General features: G+C 33.5%; 1 protein-coding gene across 5 annotated transcripts in view; it reads left to right on the top strand.

Annotated features, from left to right (window-relative positions):
- LOC128217614 (universal stress protein in QAH/OAS sulfhydrylase 3'region-like) overlaps positions 1-26,181 on the top strand; it is a 119,158-nt gene that overhangs the window by 73,270 nt on the left and 19,707 nt on the right. The window contains exon 1 of one of the 5 annotated variants that reach the window (XM_052924874.1): positions 14,295-14,400. The exons of the other annotated variants lie outside the window; for them this stretch is intronic. Within the exon in view, the coding sequence (XP_052780834.1) occupies positions 14,319-14,400 (82 nt within the window). The 5' untranslated portion in view covers positions 14,295-14,318. Of the gene's footprint in view, positions 1-14,294; positions 14,401-26,181 lie in introns of those variants that run through there. 5 annotated transcript variants of the gene reach the window in all.

Below are 26,181 nucleotides of genomic sequence, written 5' to 3'. Positions count from 1 at the left end.
GTCAAGAAACAAAATCGTAATTTGAAGGGATATTAATGAGTTGTAAGGCTTAATGAAGTGCAAGCATTCTCTGGGAATTGTTGATCACTATGACGAGAACTAAATTTTATCAATATGGTTTAACACTAAGGTCGGACGATGAATTAGTTAGCACGTGCATTTAAGCTCCAAATTAAGTTATCACACATTTAAAAAATGAAAAACGGTCTTATCATTTACTACTTAATCGACCAAACTATAAACCAATCAAAACTGTTTATTTCCTTTATTTTTTCTTCCTCGTCGTCCATTAAACACAATATTTAATTGGTCTTTGTCTTCACATCTAGATCAAAATTGAGATCAAAGAGCTATAGTCGACAAACAAATCCTGATGATCACTGCACTTGGTGCAGCAATGTTCAACACGTTAATATCGCCTTAATTTCTCCACGTCTTCATAGATGTGTGAATCATAATCAACTCCTCCTTAACTTACATGTACAACTTGGTATTATTTTTATTGTACGCATAATTTCCTGATCAGAATTGATAAATAGCGTGGATGATTTTAAAACCGACTTATACTATTATAGAACCATGCAAACTAATTTCGGATGTTGTTTAACACGTTACGCTAAATTAAGATCATTCGGACAAAACTGAAATGATCATATCTAGGCAACAGGGTGTTAATCATGTGATAGAGTCACGTAGACACCTGATGCGTTATAATTCACTAGTTTGGTCCTTAATATGAATGATGAATGTGTCATAAGTATCAACAGAGATGAATGATACAAGTAATCGATTGACGCAAGTACCATTCACTAGATACACCTATAGGAAACGCACATCTACGTAAGGTTGAACGGCCTAAACTGTCTATTATGTCAGAGAAAGAACATATCAAGGCACGCAGTGCCGAGGCTGTTTTTTCGCTGACATAATGGACAGTTTAAGACGTTTCACTTGCTTAAGACATGTTAACAACGAGGTCCAAACATGAGTTTTATGGCGCTGTTCTTAAGTTATTGGACACTGTCACACCATTGAAAATATACTAATCATGTGAATCGCTTAGGCAAATCAAAATATTTTTGCGCTTATGTAGATATAAATTTTAGATAATTATTTTGGTTATTAATTACAATAATCATCTTTAAATTCAGACTTCTACGGATATATAACAATTGAAAATGTGCCATCATTGCACATTATTCGCTTAATACGGAAAATTTAAGGTTTTTCTTCTTTTTAGGGAACATACAACAAATGCACATTTTCGTTTTCCCTAACGGCTACGCAAACTCAGTCACATCTTGATTGGTCTTTGAGTAGTTACAAAGCTGACAATATTTAACAACCGGTGCAAACGAAACTTCTCACATGAACAAAACAATTCCTATTCCATAATAATGCAGCGTTTTTAAAGACTCCCAAACAAAAAGAATACAGTTTTTTTTTAAAAAATCCCAAATAAAATCTTTAATTTTACTGTGTTCGTATTTGTATACAATGTGAAGGTGTTGAATGAACAGGCGTAGGACGATCGTCATTACTCGCCGAGAGGCGTATCTGATTTACATTATTCTGCAATTCCTCGCAGCCTCGCTCTAGGATTGACCTTACCTTATATTAAACTTTTGATAAATATTTCCGAAAAAGCAAATAACAACCCACAAGAACTTCTAAAAATATGATTAAAATACCTAAATTATACGGCTTTTTACCCGTCTTAATTCCTTTTTGCTTACACTGTTTGTACTTAAAGAATCAATTAATCTAGTGCTTATCACGTTAACAAAACCTTGACATTATGAAGTGCGATGTATATTATCATCTAGGTGAAATGCCCCAAATACCTGCGAAATTATGATATTCACAAACGCTCTAACATGATATTTTTGATGATGCTGGACGACGTATATAATGCTGACAACTAGCGCAAATAAAACAAATCAAAGTATGGTAGTATGAAAACCCAAACATGAAGTTTCTCTCAAATGGAATTAACGTTATCGATCATGAATGGTTTACCCATGTCATAGTCGCCAAATACTTTGTGTCGAAGTGAATATTGGCGTGTCGTACTGAATAACGTCACGCAATCGACAGAGGCCGTTATGTTGGCGATGTTTTAATAATGCGACAAATGTCCGAATACGGTCAAGTGGACACATGCTTGTATTGTTATAAGCAATGAGGTCGCTGCATCTAGCTATTTCAAGGATTTTTTAAAATGCAGGGTGTTAACGTCGGGGACGTATCTTTGCAATATATCGGAAGAAGACTAATGCAAACAAATGATTCCTTTTGATGGACATATTTTTTAATTTCATATAAATGTATATGTATGGACTGAACATTTGTCTTTGTAATGCTCATTCAATCCTTCGTCTTTGACAACTGTGTTGCTATCCATGTAAACAGTGGAATTTAGACACTTTTTGTTTCTATTATCAACATGGTATAGGGATACTCATGTTAAATATATTCAAACATAAATTTGTAAGGAAAACTAAGACAAAGATGAAAAGGAGGGAATTTCATTTTAGTCCGAAACATAAACTTATGCAGAAAGACGAGACCTTTTATGACTCTATATAATCTGATTCGTTTGGTGTTAAATTCGCAACTTAAGAACATAAATGAATTATAGAATCTACTGTCTTGAAGTATTCCGTTAGAAGCACAAATAAAATTCCTTATTGTATGCCATAGTTTTTTTACCATAGACCATTTTATAATATGTGTCCTCAGTAAGTTTAATGTGATTCTATTTTAGTATCGTGCTTTTTTTGCAACCGTCGCAGACTACATTAGCTCTAATTATGAAATAATGCGTTTATAATCATCATGATGTTGACGTTCAATTAAGATTTACAGCTTTGGGAATAATTTCAATTCAGAGTTCTTCTCTATTACGACTTCGTTTTGCAATTAAAGCAAGAGAAAGGATGTATCTGCTTTCCCATTGATTGAATGTATAGTATTGGGTAGTTACTCTTATTATTCTATACAAAACATATGTGTATATGTCTAGCTACATACAGCTGCCGACCAATATCAATGATTCAGAATGTAACCTCTAGTTCAAACGCTATGGACCAGGATATTGCTTGTCATTTAAATATTCGAGTCAATCAGACCATGTTCCTATAGATATTTGTAATGTGACATAATTCATTTTACTCAAAATGTGTTGTGTTATGTTGTGAAAACAACAAATTACAACGCAGTGTTTCAATTTTCCTTACATTCGTATTGGTTGCTATTAGCAAGGGCTTTTGAGAGGTCTTTCATTTGCGTGTTAGTGATTGAACCAATCGGTCAAAATCAAAGTCATCGATTCGCGGAAGAAAACGCCGCAAAACTGCCTAACACTTAATTTGTCAATTTGCCTGTTGTCCAATCCAAACTATTTAAGATCTGGTAAAAAAACAGAACACCTTTTCACAATGCCAGTTGAACCGTTTGTAAATCCAGGAGATTGGCCTTTTTGCACATTTAAACTTGTTGTTGCAGATAACATACCTGTATACACATTTTACAATAAATAAATAACTGCTGCCTGGCTTGAGTATAGTGAATCTCCCTGCAAAACTTAATAGTGTCTATACCTGACAGCTTAGTCGCGATATATGGATGACAGGGAAGCTATTGATAATTATAATTATGATAGAAATGTTATGTTATGTTTAGTTCCTTATTATTACAAAAGTGTACCGTACGTAAAAAGAATCAATAAGATATGCAGCTGATTGCCAGTCCCTAAAACTATACACTTGTGTTTTATGGGCATTGGTATTAGTTTATACTCATTTACTTTCATGCACAATTTTACTATTTCTAAATCACATATGCTCCTCTCCGTCTTCTCCTGCATGTTCACTATACTCTGCACAGTTGTTCCACCAGTTGTGTTCACTAAATTGCTTTTCTAGTCGATGGAACAATTTCACATTTGACTTCCGCTTAATGTGTCCATGTGTCTTCAAAATCAATCAGAAGTATTGCATTTACTGTGGTCGCTGCATGACTTTAATTGAAGAAGTTATTTACAATATTGGTCGGTTTCCTGTCAGTCCAGCTGTTCATTTCCTTTGATGGACATGTTCTGCTTTTCATGCACTAATGTTTTAACCTTTAATATACAGTGTTGTTCTAGTTGACAAGCGTTTACAAAGGTGCTCGGGTGGTAACCCAAATGTCAAATAGAAAAAGCCAGGATTTAGTCCACAAAGAATTGGTGGCTAAACGAATAAGCAACAGAATGGTGTTTGTCTCAATTTAATTTGAGAGTAAGTTGATTCACCGTCAAGCTTGAACGTGATAGGTAATACAGTTGTAGTGGAGATAAACGATATACATATAAATTGTAAAAGGACAAAACAACAATGTCTTAAAGAGGTTAAAACATGCCATTGACTATGGAAATTGCTTCCTAATTAAATTGCCATTGTCAACATTACGTTTTGACACATGGGATTGTTACTGTGGTGTTCAGCTTTTTCTTATTAGCCAACTTTGTTTCGTTCTCATTTTCTAATTTCCAACTCAATGTTAAACGTTTCCTTTCGCCTTTTACTGCAAAGTAATCCGTTTCTGTAGTCAAGCAGAATTCTTGATTAAATTTCCTTTGTGTAAATGTCCAGATATAGCAAGAAAGCTAGAAAACTATATGTCTTTATTTTTTACTGGTTGTTTGCTTGGCATTGACTGAATTTCCACTGGTACGAACCAACAGTTCAGGGTCCGTACAGTTTTGGGTGCGTATCACAGAAGCATTCAAGAAATGTTAAAATAGTTTAACTTAAGTGTAACATTTTGAATTGTTATATTTCTTTTAAAAATTAATTGTTAAAAATTGAAGTTTTCACATTTTAATTGCAGAATATACACTAAGCATAGCAATGTCTTCCATTGAAATAAAACAGTTGTTGATTTTAAGGAAGCGGTAAGATTTTAACTTTAAAAGATGCTTCTGTGATATGGGCCCTGCTGTACCTTCATCTCTATATATGAACTGATTTTTAAATAATTTAGATTTTTGTTACACCTTGCTATTTTTACATGAAGTGTTTTGTGTTTCGGTTTTTCAAAGAACAATGAGATGGAACCAATAATAAATAATGTATTTGGTAACATGAATACTCAACATTAGGAAACATACTGTAAAACCCGTTAAACTATTTTGATACCTTTAACATCTAATTGCTTTTGTCATTGCCTTGACAATGATATTCTTTACATTCTCCGCAAGTATCCAATTCAAAATAAGACTTGCATCAGACGTTCAAGCGTCAATATATTGATCAGCGTCTAGCATGGGGATAAATGGTCTGGTGCGTTTTCTAAATTTAATTGTAAATACTTAATTCTACGGCTCTGCTCGCCAACTCTTTTTACACAAAGACTCGTCATTTGAGAAGGCAAAGTAATAAAATATTTATCATTGTCAGTATTTATTTTGTTCCTTTTATTGCAATCATGTTTTCTTTCTGAAAATAAGTTGATGGTCATTAATCTTTGTCAATATAAAGTTTTATTGCTACATTTGATACCTCAATGGAAATTGTCTTGTTAGCCAATGTATGTTATATCTTACCTTCACATTTCTTGATTCTATTAATATCTGACAGCAAGGTAACACTGTGTTTGAACTTTTTTGTTGATACACATTTAATTTTCCAAGTACTTCAACTACCGTTTACGTCAGTATCAATCTGATCCTGTACAATCTCTGATGATAAAAATAGTTGTGAATTGGCGTTTTAATTTATATTACTTAACTCATCAATACATAATAAAATAAAGTAAGGTTTCTATTCTAGTCTTGGTATCAGATGTACAATCATATGAATTTTGGATGTCCTGTGACCCCATTTTAATGAGGCGTCATTTGCAAGGGTTTTGTATGAAGACAAAGAAGAGTAAACAATGAACCAAAAATATCACATATAAGGTGTTTGGCCATCAAAGATTTAAAAAGGTATTAGGGTTCGATTTAAATAAATAAAACACTGTTATAACACCTATACTCATACGTCGGATAATAAATATACTTGTAGTATAAATATATTACACAGTCAAATATAATGAACTCAGATCAGCACCTTTGTCTGAGTTTTTTTTGTTTTGCTCAAAAATAAGATATTGTCTGCGCAACTCCCAAAATATTTTCTTGTAGGGTAAGATATAAATATTTAAAACAGACTAAGCTCAAAAGTTTTATTCTGATTCATGGGTGTTTTCTTAATTCTATGAAATTATTTTTTACCGACAGGCAATAAATAACAAATGGAGATAACTATGTTTCTCTCATGTTCAAACGCTAAAAACACAAGTAAATATCCAGGTTATTGAGAGTTTATTACAAAAACAACGAAGTATGCTGATAGCATCTTCAGGTGCTAACGAGCGTGTTCAAGCAATGTTAGTTCATTTATTTTACATCGATTGAGAAGAAAGTTATATTAGTGTATACTAAGTTATTCTCTTTGACACGATGTTTCGGGTGAGTGTGGTCTTGTCTTATCGGGAAAACGGAGAGCCTTGAGAAAAACACTTGCTCGACTTGGAGTCCACGAACCAAACTCATATGCTCCCTGGCCGAGAATCGAAACTGGGTCACTTCGGTGAGAACGAGTGCACTAACCACTGCGCTAACCGAAAAATCGTATCAGCAATGTTGGCAACAAATAAATGCAAAATCAATCATGGCTTTACCTACTGTGAAATTTGAATGTGTTGTAATTTACTTAAAAGCCAGACAAACAAAAGCATCTCCGTTCTATTTTGCTATTTCTGTTTCTTTTTCTTTCTTTTTTTGTTCACCGAAAATGGCAATTTCTGTGAGAGACTTTTTGTGTTGCGTATCTAGAGGTGTGTTTCAAGACGAATAATTAGGAGTGTTAGTCAATGTTCGGAATATTGCAATGAACGATTCTCCAAGTAAACAAATCGAATACAAATTTCGTACAATGAAAAGCAGACTAGATGTTAAATCAGTATAATTACATGGTAAGGTGTGTTTTTTATATAGTCGGCATCGTTAAAACATCGCCCATCTTACCAAGCTGCATGTCAAAGATGCACTCACACATGTGTAGCGATGTGTTTTGTTGAAATAAGTTGCAATGTTGTATCCAGCCAAGACTTCTGTTAATATATTAGATGCAAAATGAGCTTACAGAGTTCTATTCATACATAATAGGTTTCAAGTCAAGTCAAGTCAACAATTTATTGCGTGATTAAAGGCCACTGGCCCAAAATACATAACATACAAGGGTTGTTCGATTTGAAACGAATGTTTAGAACATGTGATTGGTGTATTTTTTTTTACAATCGTTTTAAAATAAACATTCGCTTTCGCTTAAAATACGTTTAATGGATAGTTTGTAATTTATGTCTGGAATGTGAAGTCATTATTTAAATGATTCGTAAGATGTTAGTAAATGAAATATTTGTTTTCTTTGGTTTAGTTAAAATAAAATGTGTTCCTTTCACATTTTCGATGTGACGCTGTATGGAATGGACAGTCATTATACAAAAAGCAATCGAACTATTTATGGAATTGACACTCGTATCAAGGAAGCAATCGAAACATTTATGAAATTGACACTTTAACCAAGAAAGCAATTGAAACATTTTTGGAATTGACACTTTAACCAAGGAAGCAATCGAAACATTTATGAAATTGACACTTTAACCAAGGAAGCAATCGAAACATTTATGGAATTGACACTTTAACCAAGGAAGCAATCGAAACATTTATGGAATTGACACTTTAACCAAGGAAGCAATCGAAACATTTATGGAATTGACACTTTAACCAAGGAAGCAATCGAAACATTTATGGAATTGACACTTTAACCAAGGAAGCAATCGAAACATTTATGAAATTGACACTTTAACCAAGGAAGCAATCGAAACATTTATGGAATTGACACTTAAACCAAGGAAGCAATCGAAACATTTTTGGAATTGACACTTTAACCAAGGAAGCAATCGAAACATTTATGGAATTGACACTTGAACCAAGGAAGCAATCGACGTATTTATGGAATTGACACTTAAACCATTTAGCAATCAAAACATTTATGGAATTGACACTTGAACAATGAAGCAATTGAATCATTTATGGTATTGGCACTTAAACGAAGGAAGCAACTGGAACATGTTTTTATTGGCAATCAGGCGGAGAGTCAAAACAAGATCGAACATTTCAAAATAAGCCGATGTAAAACAGGAACTATTTGAAAAATGAAAATATTTCAGTCTAATTCCGAGAAAAGATTTGCTATTTTGATTTCCAGTCTCTCGTTACTTTTCACGGCTAATGCCATTTAAAACCAATTTGTTATGTCTCATGTTTCAAACTGTCAGACTTCATGCCTATCAAATCATTTATCAGCTGTGTATTCATCCATAAAATCGTGCGTCAAAATAAACCAAAACGAACATACAACGTATATAACTTCAAATATAGGGGTTAAACAAGGGGATCCTGCAAGTAGCATTTTGTGTTTATTTTTCCTCAATGATATAATAGATAGCATAAATGTAGAAAATGAAAACATCATAACATTAGACCAAACAAAATTATTTATGTTACTCTTTGCCGATGATGCAGTGGTATTCGCCCACTCTCATCAATCGTTACAGAACATACTTACACAAATACAGGATTACTGTGATATGTGGGGATTAAAACTGAATACAAGCAAAACTAAAGTAATGATTTTCGAAAAAGGACGACAAACAACACATGATTTTGTCATAAACAACCAACCCATAGAAATCGTACAGTCTTTTAAGTATCTTGGAGTTCACCTTTTCAAAAATAATAATTGGTACAGAACACAGAAAAGAATAGCACAGCACTCATCACACTCTTTGCACAATCTATTTATAATTTATAATCAAACGGATTTACCAATTTCAGAAAAAATAAAATTGTTCAACACATTAGTTGCACCAATACTAAACTATGGCGCAGAGATAATTGGATATCACGAATGTAAAGACATCAAACTAATCCATAACAAATACTGCAGAAAACTTCTATGTGTAAAAAAATCAACACATATAGACGCACTAAATGGAGAACTTGGGATTCTCCCAATGGAAATACAAAGGAAAATCATTCTAATTAAATACTGGTCGAAATTACTAAACAGTAACCCAAACTCTTTATTATTCAAATCGTATAGTATGCTTAAAAATACAGTGGACGATGGATCAATTAATAAAGCCAACTGGGCATTTCATATAAAAAGCATTCTACAAAAATGCGGAATGAATGACTTATGGGTGAACCAAGCCAGAACTCAAATTAACACCACATTAATTATTCAAAGAATAACAGATATCTATAAACAGTCATGGTACTCAAGAATAAACAACTCAAGTAAACTTGAAACATACTGTCTATTTAAACACGAATTTGTACTTGAAAATTATCTAGACCGAATTATATGTAAAAAGTACCGAATAGCATTAACCAAATTTAGAACCAGTTCTCACACACTACAAATAGAAACGGGGAGATATAACAATATACCAAGAACACAGATAATTTGTACAAACTGCAGTCAAAACCAAGTAGAATCAGAATACCATTTTCTTTTAGTATGTCCAAAATTTAGGGATGTACGTAAACAATTCTTTAAACCATACTATTGCCACTGGCCTAATATACACAAGTTTACAAAATTATTATGCGAAGAAACCATTAACACAACCATCAATATGGCAAAATATATATACCATGCAAATAACCTAAGAACTTAAAATAAATAACATCATTATTCAATCTCACCAGTTGGACAGTCTACATATGAATAATACCATACAACATATTGCAACTTACCATACATTGCTGCAACTAATTCGCTATATATTCACGGTTGGAATGTCATTCACAAATGTATAATACTTTTCATTCATAGAAAGTTGGTTGTAGTACCACATAGCACGTGGGTGTCAAGTCATTGAGTACTTACAAAAACACGAGTTAGCTCAAGATATTCACGACTGGATAAATACTACTACATCTAACTTCTGTTAAACAAACACCCGGACTTTGGTAAATTAATTTTTGTTCCATCAAATTGTTAAAAACAAAATGTTCTATTTAAGCATTCTAGATTTACCTTTAATTGCAAAATAATTTACTACTACTGACTAACAATCATTTATCTTTATGTTCACATTTTATTTTTATGCTTCTCGCTAAATTCTACCTGATTGCTCATTATGTTTGTATGCTATAGGCATTATTGCCTGAATGCATTAAAAGTTGTTGTTGTTGTTGTTGTTGTTGTTGTTTATTACTCCACAAAATATCATTAACGACGACAAAGCATATGTATCATGCAGGGCAATCATTCATTCCACTAGGGAAATTATCGACCAAAGCCATGGTCAACAATGTATTATTCTATAAGTCATAATTTGACAGCTTGTTGATGCCCTTCAAGGGATAAATATGAAAATAATACATCCGTGCTTATGGTAAAGACGCGTCTGTTTAGTATGAAAAGAAACCAATTTGTATCATATTTAGACGGTATAAATCATTCAGGTATTGACCTTCCCTCTGACATCGTGGGATACCGCGGGTACACGTTTACAACGCTTCACCATCTTTATTTGGACATTCAACCAAAAAACTCTCTAATTATCCGCAGACAAATTGTTACCGATAATTAGCGCTAAAACAAGCGCATTTCCAAGATCTACTCCTCTATTATCTAGTTGTATTTGCCAGGGTTTGGAACACAGATACAGGCCCTGTAAAAATGTACAGTTGCATGGATGTTATGCAATGATCATGCTCTGGTGAACAAGGATGCCATTTGCGCATAATAGGGGTAATAATTGGTGATGACGACTGTTGTTAACAGTGTGCATTTGTGTCACATAGCAGAGATGTACGAGAGTGTGGTTGATTACACGTAAACTAGTCTAATCTCCCAGTGACCTTCTGTTTTGCTGACAGTTCCGAGTCCGTTACACATACATTTATTAATACTTATGAGGATATTTGGATGCGTGAGTGACTTGTCTGTGTTGTTTTGTTCGTTTAGTGGATTTCGTTTTGACTCTGTTAAACCCTAGTCTTCTAGTCAGGGTCTTTGATAAATCGGTGGTGCTTTTTACCAAATCGTTTCGATTTGGACGAGAACTGAATTGTACAAAGTTTTTCCATCTTTTAAATGGATTACAGAAATAGCTCTAGCTTTCCTAGCCTCATTTCGAAATGCCAGTTCAGAGGTAATATTTGCTTGTCCACGGCGATCTACGAGTAGGAGGAAAAAAATAATATAACTAGTGGGATCATTTTGGACATAATGTCATAAATGAATAGCGGTGAATGGGGGCGAGTTAACATAATTGTATCTATATATTGCGATAATTATCAAGTCTAATTTTATGATTAAAATAGATTATCACATTCGTGGTCATTCAACAGAAAATTAATTCAACTCGTTTACCACAATTGATTAAAAAATGCCTTGGCTCGTTTATTACAGTTAATAAATAAGGGCTCTAAATTACATGAAATGCTAGGTTTGAGTAGGCTAAATTTGGCAATTTGGTAACAAAGTCGAAAGGCTGCTGTTATTTCGAGTAATATGATTTGATTGCGAGGCGGTCATTACCTCTTAAATTTAGGCACAAAAAATTAGCAGTTAATCATATAAATTCACTAATATTAAAAGGTGCACGCAATGTCGTGACATTTGCCATTATTATTAACATATCTGCTATCATTCTGGCACTGAAAATCAATAACAAAGAATAAAATAAATGGGTTGTAAAATTTCTGAAGAGATAATTTAGAAGAAACGTTTGGTTTAAGATTATATAAGTATGATTTGTCTGCGAATATATCAAGATAAATTTCACTGATTGGCAGACAAACATGGTTTTCTACATACGACGAAGCAACAGGAAATGCACAACATGTTCTAGGAGACGTTTGGTATATTATGTCACAAGGGACCCCCATTTAACGTTCCTCCTGAAAGACAATTTGTATTGCTGTACTTGAAACTCTTCCATTCTTGAGCATGTACATGCTCACCGGAAGGCATTAATGCGATGGTGAAAACACGATTGTTTATCGCATCATTATCATCGTACTGTCGTAATATCGCGTTTTCGTTGTCGTAATGTTGCGTTACCAACATAGTGCCGCCGCATTTTCGTTATATTAGTTTCGTGATTTCGCGTTTTCATCGTCGAACATTATTGAGTAACTTGTTTTAGATCAACACAATCACAGGCAATGGCCCTAATGGCATTCCGTACTTGAGCGTATCGTTAAATCTTTCTCTCCTGTCGCTTGTCGGCAACGCTTTAATAGTTTATCAAAGCAATGCTGGAAAACCCCAATCTCAATTCTGCGATAAGCTAACAACATTGATAAATTCCTGGATAATAGATGAAACATCGCTTTTTGCATTGAAATTAGAATTACATTCAATAACGCTAAAATGCGCACCATACATCGTATCTTTTTCTGCAGTCATCACATTTCATACTTTGAATTAGTTTAACTTTAATCACATCAATTGTAGAGAACACTGTTTACGATGACGCTTGTCAAAACCTAACATACGCTTAACGGAAGACACATTACATACATAATAACTCATATATACTATATAACAAACAAAACAAGTACTGGAAAAAACTAAGCTCGTGTTTCCGTTATATTAATCCGGAATATAAACACTTTATCTCGGGTGTTTTTGTATCTCAAACTGAAGTACAATACCTGCAGACTTCTTTAAAAGTGTACTTGTAATATGAAAATTTAACTGGTCAAAAAGTGTGAGTGCAGTAAGAACAGCATATCTACCAACTTTAACGTTGCTAATTGGAGAACTGCTTGATTACTACATAACGACAACACATGTTACTGGTAAACAAAACATGCTGATAAATATGTTTCTATTCGTGTTTTAGAACCTTAGGAAGAACACCGTCTGGCTTCATAAAATGTAAATACCCACTGGGAAATATTTATCACGATAAAAAAAAACAGAAGATGAATAAGTTGTGTTATCCCGTCCAGTCAACCAATAATGATTTGAAATTAAATAAACTAAGCAGCTTTGATGCAAATCAGTATCCGTCTTAGCAATTCTGCTATTACATGAAATTTAGGTGTTCTTTTAAAGTTATCAATTACACTGATAAAAACAACAGAATATAATTGCGTTTGGAGGTCAAACAAAGCCAATATTTGGATAGATGTTATTAAACATTATGGAGATAGACAGAAACAAGATCAGTAACCTATCAAGAAGTAAAAGCCCATACCATTTCAAATTATTCCATAAGTCAGTGCTAACATGCTTTCATTTCCAATTTTTATTTATGTAGTGTCCAGTACCGTTAATTCGCATCGTTTGCTACGTTGAGCAACAAACGCAGCTAACATTTATACAGGACGAAGTGATCGTCTGTAAAAAACATTTAACAGACAGGAAGTATATTTAACAGCAATGAAAAGATATTAAACAGAGCGGCGTATGTGTTCAACAGCAAGAGAGGCAGATCTAGAATATACTTTTACTAACTGACACATTGTTTAGAAGATATCGAGAACATCTGCGCACTTACCATCCTATAAATTACTACGTGTTAACACTTGTCGGAACATTGCATTTTAAGGGTATCCTATCTGATAATTGGATATTATTAGCAGATTCTTGATATGCTTCATGAAATATATTTTGTTAACGTAGACATTGTTTAAGAAAACAATAAGATGGAACCTGTTGTTAACAACATATCCAAACTTTGGATCTACACATAAACATTTATCCAGTATTCAATTAATTACTCGCAATATCGGTGTAAATCACGGTTTATGGTCCGTAGAAATTAAAATTACACTTTAATTTGACTATAGAAAGGGATTTCCTCCGTTAACAACAGTCCGTAAGTGTTATATTTTTTTCCTTTTAGTATCAAATTTCATGAAAAGTCGGGTCAGTGGGGCAATTATCAACCAAAACCATGCTCAACCATGTACGACCCTGCATAATACATATGTTTTGTTTTTTCATTTGTCGATGATTTGAACTGGTTTTGAACATATTCTATCAAAATTATTAGATAATCAATATAGATCTAGTATAGTACATCTTATGAAAACTATCTCGGGTTAACTACTGAATACTAAATCTGCAGAATTCTAAACAACACTATATGTTTTTGCTTTAGACAATTCATAAAGCGTACATTATTCGTGTTGTTACCTGGATTATTAGCTCGGATTTACCTGAGGAAACGTTTATCGGTGGGAGAAAAAAATGGCGAACTCGGAAATTACATACGTGAAAACGATTCTACTGTGTGTAGACTTGAGTCCCCAGGCAGAATCGGCATTCAACTGTGAGTATTAACCCTGTGTGTTTTATGTCATTACAATTTTCAAGCCCTTCTCAGATGTATCCGTATTATCAACGTTGTAATTGGACATGCAGATCATCATAAACTCCTGATTAAGGCACTGTGATTGGATGAGTAAACTGACAGAATAGACATCCCTTGTTATTTCGCACAGACATATCCTGTCTCATGGGTTCATTTGAAAAAAAATGTAGTATTTTCTGCCGATTTATTGCTGTATTTGCAGTACACATCATACATTCTTTTCATTTTTGTCCTAATAGCTATCAACGTAGGCAACACAAATAATATTCTTAATTGCAAGAGAGACCTGTTTGTTTTATGACAGTCAGTCAGTTGTTTATATCCAATATTTCATGGATACATCAGGCAATAAAACATATCACGTTGGTTATTTGCGCAAGGTAATGTAAGTCTTATACATTAATAAAATAGTACAAAAATGATATCGGTAATAACAAATATAAAAACATTAAAAAGTAAAATAGTGTTCATGGAAATACTCAATATTTGCCTGATTGCCATTCTATTATTAAATATTATGGAAAATGCCTTTGATTTTAAACTTAATATAGTTTTCAAAAGCATTGATATTTGAGATTCCATTACGTTTCAAAGGAACTTTTATCTATTCAACATTGATTTCTTCAGCTTGAGAACCACTAAAAGAATAAGGTTTGGTTATCACTAGCTGTAGGCTTCCTGAGTTATGCAGTCAGCAAACATCGATATATTCATTACAATGTAGGGTTTGATCATAATTATATTGTTACACTCATTTGACTTTAACGATAAAAGCAAAAAACAAATACAAAACATAAGTCTTCATACATGTTATCTTTATTGATAGCTACGTGGTCACAGATTTCTCAATAAAATAAAACTAAAATACCGTTAAAATGTTTTATCTGTACACAAATTAGTATCATTAAAGTCAAGGTGAACATGACAATGCATTAAAATTAATAACAAAATGAATCAACCTAAATTATGCGTTTAACAAAGAAAAAATATATTAGTATCATATAGTACGTTGATGGGCAAGGACATCCTATGTGCGACATAGCAACAATTATGTTGTTATCATTACCTTTCACTCCTCAACACCAATAATCGTATTCTAGCTGATATTATTGTAGTCGTAATTATCACGGCATTAATAGTTGAATTATCATTGTGGATTGTCATGAGATGGTCATTCATTTGGTAATACACACGAGGCACAGGATGGGGTGTTCAAACTGTCTCATAAAGCATGTGTTGGTTTTTTATTCATGAGAAAAGGTGCACTGGAGGTGTTTAACAGTGATACAGGGCATACAAAAATGCAATATAATTGACATATTCATGATATATCTGAAATAAATCTTCTAAGACGTCCCTTCGCGGAAATCTCAGACTAATGCTCTTTGAAACTCGACACATTCCTGTCCGGATACTGAACACACTGTTATTTTGATACACATGGTATATATCATCAAAAACTCATTTACTGAAAAGAAGTTAGTATGTAAACAAAGCTTGTACTAGCACCTGTACAAATAGCCGTATGCTATGCTATAAGTTATTAAGCACGTATTCGTCCTTAGGCATTGTTATATGGATGAAAGCCAGTAACTTATTCTGATGACACAGTTTTCTGCTGAAGCAATTATGCCTATTAATTTTTATACAAAGCATTCTTATCCATGTTACGCAGCATGTATAGCCCGTTACCTGGCTGTTTAAGATGTGTACAGCTTAAAGCTAAATATGTTATTCAGCATAGAGAATATGTGTATAAATGTTTTTAATATTCCCGTAAAATTCTCAATAGAATCCTGTGGCAATTTCTAAATTTGTTTTGTATATTTAGCATTAGCCAAGAACCACAAAAAAGTTTTGAGACATGCTTTTAATCGTGTTTTGGAGTTCATTGAAGGGCTCTTCTGGCTTCCTGAAATGTAAGCATTTTCTGGGAACTGTTGATCACGATGACGAGAAACACACTTCGTTGATATGGCCCAGAACTGAGGACAGAAGATAAATTAGTTATGTTAGCATGTGTATTTAAAATTAAGTTAGCAATTATGTGTATCGGTCCTACTATTTTTGCCACCGCGTTCTTTTTCAGTGCTTTCAAAATTATATATTAAACGATTAACACTATGAATAATTCCGTTTTAAGTTAAAAAAAGTTCAAATCTAATATAGTTTTTGAAAGATCTATGGATATCAATATACAATGGAAACTACAGCAACAAGCGTAGTAGCCAAATAGAAATGTAAGCCAATGCCAATTGAAATTAACCGCAAAATTAAAATGCCTTAATTCCTAGATCTCATATACGTAAAGTGCATTGTATCAGCATAGTTTTGTATGCTATTCATCGACCGCGGCTTACTTTATTCAACACGTACTGATTAGCCAAACAAAAAAATCTAGCAGAGAGATATTTAACAGCAAGAAAAGTACATGTAACAGCAAGAAAAGGAGATTTAACGGAAAGGCACTTGTGTTTAATGACAAGAGAAGTTGGTATAGAGTGTATATTAAAGCTTTAACTGTTGTTAAAGGAGAAAGGAAACTTACCGTTCTTGCATTTATTTTTGGCTTCTACAAGGAGAGCATTTACAAATAGGATTAGAATCCCTGACATGTTTGCATATCAAGAAAAGACTTCCTGGCAAGATAACTTCAATGTGCATAAGTTTTTCACACATTTTGTAAATTGATATTATATTTTATCTAATCAAGTGAGCGACATGTAAAAGCTTATTCAGGTGTATGATTTGGTCATAAAAGCGAACCACTATAGGAAGCCAGCAACACATGACAGTAAATGCCATAATTTGTTGATCAATAAGTTGAAACATCGCAATACAGTGTCTTAATACTTTTTTATTTATTCACCAATCATTTCATAGGAACGTTTGCATCATATGACCATGTGGCAAAGAACCACTTAAAAACACATAAAAGCCCTAAACCTACATGATATAACCAGCTGAGTACGGTTTGTAATATCAGAAACATATCGGGTTGTTCAATGAATGATTACGGGTTAAATGTAAAGCTAAAGCCATGCCGGTACTTTTCTCATTGGCATTTTCAATGTATCCGTTCATGCTTTAAAGCGAACAGTATTGCAGTAGGAATTTCTTAGGTCTCAACAAGGACCAGACGTTTACCCAATACTAAGAAATTATTGAGACATTGTTCTGGGATACGTGAGTCGTTTAATAACAATCAAATCGGAAACTAACCAGCAAGCAGATCTAAAATTAAGAAATGGTTTCATTCCGGTAGGAATGAACTGACAGGGTGTGTTTGGTCGCCTCAATTCTTTATTCATGTTCTATTTTGCTCAACGTAGGAGATTAAGTTATTCAGATTACACTAATCATTATGCCCAAAGATGTTTTGGAAAACACAGACAATTTAAACTGTGTTATATTCTAAAGAACATTATAAACTTTAACATCATTAAAAGATCTCTACATTGATTAACTTGGCCAGTTTCTCCGGCTCAATTTATGCTATGCATCACCTTTCTCTTGCGAGTTATTGTTTAGGTCAGTTTTGATTTCTGGATTTTCATTGTGACACGTAAAGTTTTGTTTGTATGTTCGCATGACTGTTACACACTTTTGACAAATATTGGGACACGTTCGAGGTTAAGCGTTCACAAACTGGTTAAAACAGCCGATGATGTGTTAATTAGTCTTCACTGACCATATCGTGGCTGTTATCCAAACATTTAGCAATGCAGATATTAAGTACCGTAATAAAAACAGTCTACGATGATCGGTATAACTATGTGATTATTGGCTATAGCTGTCACTTTATTTGAACATGCACTTTTATCACTTGTTGTTGGAACTACATTTGAGTATATCACTAATCTAAAATAATAGACGTGTTATACGGGATTCTTCCAATCCCTAACGTCTAAACGGGAATGTGCAAAAAACGGGGGTGTTTTAAAAATATTGAAATTGTTTTAAGTGAAGTATTTTATTGTTGAAATTGATCATAAAGAGTAATATTCATATTTTACCATGTAAGTGAAATGTTATTTTGCACTAAACAAGCATTTAATGTATAAAAACAAGTTGTTAACCTTTCCAATAAAACGAAAGTTGACTGACACAAACAACAATTATGCGAAGGGGAACAATTCGATACAATCGTAATAACTCGGCCTCCTCCGACAAAGCTTCGAGATAGACCTCTTTATACAATCGTAACAACTCGGCCATGGCCGAAATGTTCCGGGCGATTTAAAACTGTGCCCTGAAGCCTTGCAGGTGCCCTTCATGTATATATCGTTATGTTTTGACAGAATGAAATGAAGAAAAGCCGTCAAACTCATAATCAGAAGTTATTTATTTTTTTGTGTACGGAACTAATATAAAATAACATTATCTGGTAATATTTCTTGTTTTTATGATATTTTATAGACGCTATATGCTTTAACCCGGAATCCTGATAGGAACAACTACCCACTTTTGATACTAAACAATTTGTACGTGAATGATTTGCCATATCAAAAATCTAAAAGAAATCCGTCAACGTACAATTAGTTTGACTAAGTATATCACATGCATTATGTTTGGTTACTAGTAAATATCGCCATGTACTGCACAAACGCCTCCAGTTAAACTAAAATGTATAATTTAATTATATTCTTATTGTGAGCAGACTTCCATGAATAAAATAGAGGATTATGAATTATTATAAAACAATGCAAACTAGTGTCTGATAATATGTATCACGTCCGTTGCCAATTAAAAACTTATTTGAACGACGAGTTCGGAACACAAGTTTACATTTTTTCTTTAAGAATTACAATCAATCGATTAAACAAAACTGCCATATCAATTGCCAGTGCGGTTTAACAGGTCCTTAATTATGTTGAAGACTCATGGCGACAAATGGTTTGGTATAAACACTTGACGAATGTGACAAAAGTTTGTTATCGTGTCCTGTTTAAGAGAGATGATTGATGCAAAATATCGATAAACACAATACGCGTTCAATAGATACAACGCTAAGCACGCATGTATTACAAGCTTAGTTCCTTAAGCATTCCCTTTTATTAGGTTCTGTGCCATTACGCAGACTGGAAGAAATGTCCTTGACCTACAAGATCGATTTACAAAACAAAAAGAAGTAAATAAATTATGCAACCAAGCGGAAAAAAATTATTTACATGCAAAGGGAACACTTGTGTATAAAATGCAATATGGGTAATGTTTATTGATTGAGGAAGATTAAATGTAAATCATCAAACCAAGAGATAATTATCAGGGTATGAAAATTAAAATAAATAACATAAAAAGGTTATTCATTATTACAGTGTTTTAGAGGGCCAACTTGTTCCCAGGCGTTTAAACGAACTCCTTATCACAAAGTAGGAAATCCAAACATCTTCAAATGTAGTAATATCCATTCCATGGAGCTTTACAATGGCATATTTTTACTCATTGTACTTGTTCTGTTATAAATGAGGATAACGACTATGATTATTATTTTGATAAACATTATGTTTGATGGCGGGAAATACAAACACGATATAAAATGAAAGCAAAATAAATGAATTGAAAATGCTTCTTTTTAACTTAATTTACACTCGCTTGTTATTGAAATGCCTTATCTGTCATTGCTTCATGTTTTATTTGTATATAATTATGAAAGTAGAAAATGTTGTTGTAAAATGCAGTTATTAAAACTTGATGTATGAGTTTCAAGAGCAGAAATGATATTTTAATCTAGAACACAACTCTAGCGTTTCAGGAAAAATGATAGTCCAATAATATCGATAACCTGGCTGTTAAAACAAAACACATCTCTGCAGATGAGTGCATTCCAGTGTTGGGCTGATTTTTTTAGAATCTTATAAAAATCTATTCGTTGTGATATTGGATGCTTGTCCTGTCTGAAGGGTCGGAATAATTGAAAACGTCTATATATTATTAAGCTGTCAGTAAGTCGGTTCAACACCGGTAAAGTGTGTATCTATTTAGAAAGTGCGTAAGACTCAGGAAAATAACGACGTCTACAGAACTGGATACACAACTTTGATATACATTTGCAGAAAAGGAGTGTAAAGCGAACATTATTTGTTCACGTCTCTGGAAACTAAGTTTGGATTTCCCTAAGGGAACAATTAGTAGGAGAACTGCGGGAGAGGAAATGGCTAACTCGGAAGTTACAATAGTGAAAACGGTTCTGCTGTGTGTAGACATGAGTCCCCAGGCAGAGTAGGCTTTCATCAGTGAGTATTAGCACTGCTTATATCATTGCCACCATTAAAACTCACAAAGTTATTATTATTTATCGTAAAAGTCGTTATGTTACAACATCTACCTTAATTGGTCAGACAACTCCTTATCAATTCCGCATTAAGGCATTGGTAACTGATTTGATAGATGGGACAGACATTTCAATGAGACACAGTTAAAATATCCAATCTATAGAGCGTATTTTAACTTTTGCAGTCTTTCCTACCCATTGTCCGCAGTTATTCTTGAAGTCAGTTTTCTCTGAGAATGGTCAATACTATCTAGTCTGAGGTCGATAATTCATGATTGAACGAATATTTGTCCTTGTCTCAGAAGATTTTATTCATAATCGTTTCCCAGTTCATAGTTTGTATATTTAGCATGACACGGGATTGAACCAATCGGTCAAGATCAAAGCCATCGATTCGCGTAAGAAAAAGCCGCAAAACTGCCAGACACGATTCGTCGATTTGCTGTCCAATCTATTTAAGATCTGGTAAAACAAATTGGAACGCGTTTTTTCAATTCCAGTTTACACCGATTATTTGTTGTTGCAGATAACATACCTGTTTACCAATTATACCATAAATAAGTAACTTTTGCCTGGCTTTGTTAAAGAGAACTAGAAGCAACTCGTTTTTATGAAGTAGCAGATAGGGATACTGGCTTCACATTGAATAGGACAGAACTGACTATGAGTATATTGAATCTCCCTCCAAAACTAAAAAAGTGTATATATCAGACCGTTTAGTCGCGATGTTTGGATGTCCGGAAAGCTATAGATAAATTTCTATATAATAGAAAAGTTATGTTATGTTTCGTTCCTTATTCTTAAATAAATGTACCGTTTATAATAAGAATCAATAAGGTATGCAGATGATTGCCAGTCGCTACAGCTATACACTAGTGATATATGGGCATTGATATTAAATAAATGTACCGTTTATAATAAGAATCAATAAGATATGCAGCTGATTGCCAGTCGCTACAGCTATACACTAGTGATATATGGGCATTGATATTAAATAAATGTACCGTTTATAATAAGAATCAATAAGATATGCAGCTGATTGCCAGTCGCTACAGCTATACACTAGTGATATATGGGCATTGATATTAAATAAATGTACCGTTTATAATAAGAATCAATAAGGTATGCAGCTGATTGCCAGTCGCTACAGCTATACACTGGTGATATATGGGCATTGATATTAAATAAATGTACCGTTTATAATAAGAATCAATAAGGTATGCAGCTGATTGCCAGTCGCTACAGCTATACACTGGTGATATATGGACATTGATATTATTGAATACTCATTTACTTATACGCACAACTTTACCCCTTCTAAATCAAGTATGCTACTCTCCGTCTTCCCCTGTTAGTTCACTATACTCTGTACAGTAGTTCCACCATTTGTGTTTACTAAATTGCTTTTCTAGTTGATGGAATCATTTTACATTTGACTTCCGCTTAATGTGTCCATATGTCTTCAACATCAATCAAAAGTATTGAATTTACTGTGGTCGCTGCATGGCTTTGATTGAAGAAGTTATTTTCAATATTGGTAGGTTTCCTGCCAGTCTAGCTGTTTATTACTGTATATGGACAGGTTCTGCTTTTTGTGCATGAGTGTTTTCACCTTCGATAAACATTGCTATTGTTGATTGACAAGCTAATACAAAAGTGCTCGGGCGGTAAATCAAATGTCAATTAGAAAAAGCCATGATTTTATCCACAAAGAATTGAATTGGTGGCTAAACGAATCGGCCAAAAAATCGTGTTTGTCTCAAAAGGGTTTAATTTGATAGTAAGTTGACTCATCACCTTCAATCTTGAATGTGATAGGAATACAGTTGTAGTGGACTTCAACTATATACACATACATTGTAAAATTTCATAAGAACAAAACAACAATGTATTATAGGGGTTCGAACATGAATTGCCATTGACTACCGAAATTGCTTCCTAATCAAATTGCCATTGTCAACAATACGTTTTGTTGACACATGGGATTGTTACTGTGGTATTCAGCTTTTTCTTATTAGCCAATTTTGTTTCGTTCTCATCTTATAATTTCTAACTCAATAGTAAACGTTTCCGTCCGTCTTCTACTGCAAAGTAATCCGTTTCTGTAGTCAAGCAGTTCTTGATTAAATTTCCTTTGCGTAAATGTTTCTTCCAGATATAGCAAGAAAGCTTGAAAACGCTTTGTCTTTAATTTATATTGGTTGTTTGCTTGGCAGCGACTGAATTTCCACTGTAAGAACCAACAGTTCTGGGTTCGTATTACACAATCACCTTAATAAATATTTAGATTGTTTTTACGTAAGTGTTAAATTTGGAATTGTTATATTCCTTAAATAGTTCTTAAAAATGTTTTTATTTTTCAACACTTAAATGTCCACATTTTAATTGCAGAATATACACTTAGCATAACAATTTCTTCCAGTGAAATAAAACAGTTAAGGAAATTGTTAAATTTAAGGAAAAGGTAAAATTTTAACTTAAGATGCTTCTGTAATATGGCCCTCGCTGCTGTACAATCATATCTATGAATGAACTGATTTTAGGCAATATAGATGTTTGTTATGCATTGACACCTTGCGATTTTGTTTTGTGTTGCGGTTTTCAAAGAACAATGAGAATGAACTAATAATAAACCATATGTTTGGTAACATGGATACTTAATATTAGACAACATACTGTAAAACCCGTTAAACTATTTTGATACCTTTAACATCGAATTGCTTTTTTCATTGACGTGACAATGATATTCTTTACATTCTCCGCAAGTATCACATCCATTTCAAAGAAAGTCTTGCATCAGACGGTTCAAGCGTCAATATATTGATCAGCGTCTAGCAAGAAGATAAACGGTCTGGTGCGTTTTCTAAATTTAATTGCAAATACCTAATTCTACGGCTCAGTCGTCTGTGCTCGCCTACTCTTTTTCAAGTAGGCTCGTCATTTGAGAATGCAAAGTAATAAACTATTAATCATTCTCATTATTTATTTTGTTCCTTTAAGTGCATTCAATTTTCTTTCTGAAAATGAATTGGTGGTCATTCATCTTTGTCAATATATTGACAAGTTATATTGCTACATTTTATACCTCAATTGAAATTGTCTTGTTAGCCAATGTATGTTAATTATATCTTACATTTTTGGTCTATTCTATGAACATCTAACAGCAAAGCAACCCCTATGTGTTTGAACTTTCTTTTTGTTCATACACTTTTAATTTTCCGAGTCCTTCAACTACCTTTTACGTCGGTATCATTCTGATCCAGTACAATCTCCGATGCTAAAAAGAGTTGTGAATTTGGCGTTTTAATTGATACTACTTATCAATACATAATAAAATAAAGTAAGGTTTATATTCTAGTCTAGGTATCAGATGAACAAGCATGTGAATTTTGGATGCCCTGTGACCCCATTTTAATTAGGCGTCGTTTGCAAGGGTTTTATATGCAGACAAAGGAAAAGGAAACAATGAACTAAAACTAACACATATTAGAGTTCTGGTCATCAAAGATTTAAAAAGGTAATCGGGTTCGATCAATGTTGAAATAATAACACACACAGTTATACTTATATTATCGTGTTTTCGGTAATTTATTTTGCGAACTTTTAACTAGAATACTACACCCATTCAAATCCCACCAAAGCTGTATTGGGTCACTTAACATTATTAGAATATATGTGTGCAGCCAAAATATCGTTTACCGGTAGCAAGCAAAACAACAAAAAGCTGTTATAAACGCTAATACTCATACGTTGGATACGTTGCATATATACTAGTAGTATAAATATATTACACAGTCAATTTTAATGAACTCAGATCAGCACCTTTGTCTGAGTTTTTTTTTGTTTCGCTCGAAAATAAGAGCGCCTGTCTGTCTGCGCAACCCCCGAAATATTTTCCTGTAGGGTAGGATATAAAAATTATAATACATACTAAGCTCAAAAGTTTTATTCTGGTTCATGTTTTTTTAATACTATGAAATTGTTGTTTACCGACAGACAATAAATAACAGGTGGAGGTAGCTATGTTTCTCTCATGTTCAAACGCTAAATACACAAAAAATATCCAGGTTATTGATATTATCCATATTGCCAAGAGTTATAAACGAAATCAACGAAGTATGCTGATAGCATCTTCAGGTCCTGACGAGCGCGTTCAAGCAGTGTTAGTTCATTTATTTTACATCGATTTAGAAGAAAGTTATATAAGTCATTCTCTTTGACACGAGATTACGCGAGAGTATGGTCCTGTGTTATAGGGGAAAACCTGAGAACCTGGAGAAAACCACTTGCCCGACTTGGTGTCCACAAACCAAAGTCACATCTCCCCAGGCCGATTATCGAAACTGGGTCACCTTGGTGAGAACGAGTGCACTTACCATTGTGCTAACCGAACAGTCGTATAAGCAATGTTGGCAACAAAGAAATACAAAATCAGTCATGGCTATACCTACTGTGAAATTTGAACGTTTTGTAATTTACTTAACAGCCAGACAAACAAAAGCATCTCCGTTCTATTTTGTTCTCTTTTGCTTTTCTTTGTTTTCACCGAAAATGACAATTTCTATGAGAGACTTTTTTTGTGTTGCGTATCTAGGTGTGTATCAAGACGAATAATTAGGAGTGTAAGTCAATGTTCGGAATATTTCAATGAACGATTCTCCAAGTAAACGAATCGAATTTTTTTTTCGTACAATCAAAAGTATACTAGATGTTAAATAAGTATATTTACACGGAAAGGTGTTTATATGTAGTCGGCATTAGTAAAACATCGTCCATCTTACCCAGCTACTTGTCAAAGATGCACTCACACATGTGTAGCGATGTGTTTTGTTGAAATAAGTTGCAATGGTGTATACACTTGGACTGTCCCAATGGTAGATCCATTCATACTTATATCAGGGATAGTAGGCGAACAACTGAACACGAAAACATGACAGCAATAACGAGGCTTAGTCAGAATATAATATATTTTATGCTGGGACCTATGAAAATGGCATATATAAAAAACAACATTTATGTTTTATGTTTCATAAAACAATTTGTTTGGTTAATAAAAGTTCGTACAAAGGAAAAGTAATGCAATTGATCTGTTAAACACCATAAAAATCAACCAACTTAAATGTTTAACCTATTATTTTACTATATCGCCATGCAAACATCGAGGTTTCTTATGTTCTATTCCCGCGGAATCCCATTTCCGTGATTGGGAACTAAAGCTCTGACATTATTTCCCTTCGTCTATCAATGAACGAGGTCTTTCCAGCCAAGACCTCTTCTTACATACCAGATGCAAATTCTGCTTAAAGAGTTCTATTCATACAGAATAGGTTCATCCATGGTTGTTCGATTTGAAACGAATTTTTAGAACATGTGATGTTTGTTTGTTTTTACAATCGGTTTAAAAGAAGATTAAAATAGATTATCACATTCGTGGTCATTCCACAGAAAATCCATTCAACTCGTTT

This window comes from Mya arenaria, chromosome 14, assembly GCF_026914265.1.
Source record: "Mya arenaria isolate MELC-2E11 chromosome 14, ASM2691426v1".
Taxonomy (NCBI): domain Eukaryota; kingdom Metazoa; phylum Mollusca; class Bivalvia; order Myida; family Myidae; genus Mya; species Mya arenaria.
Note: the sequence above shows the minus strand (reverse complement) of the source record. Positions and strands in the feature narration are given on the sequence as shown.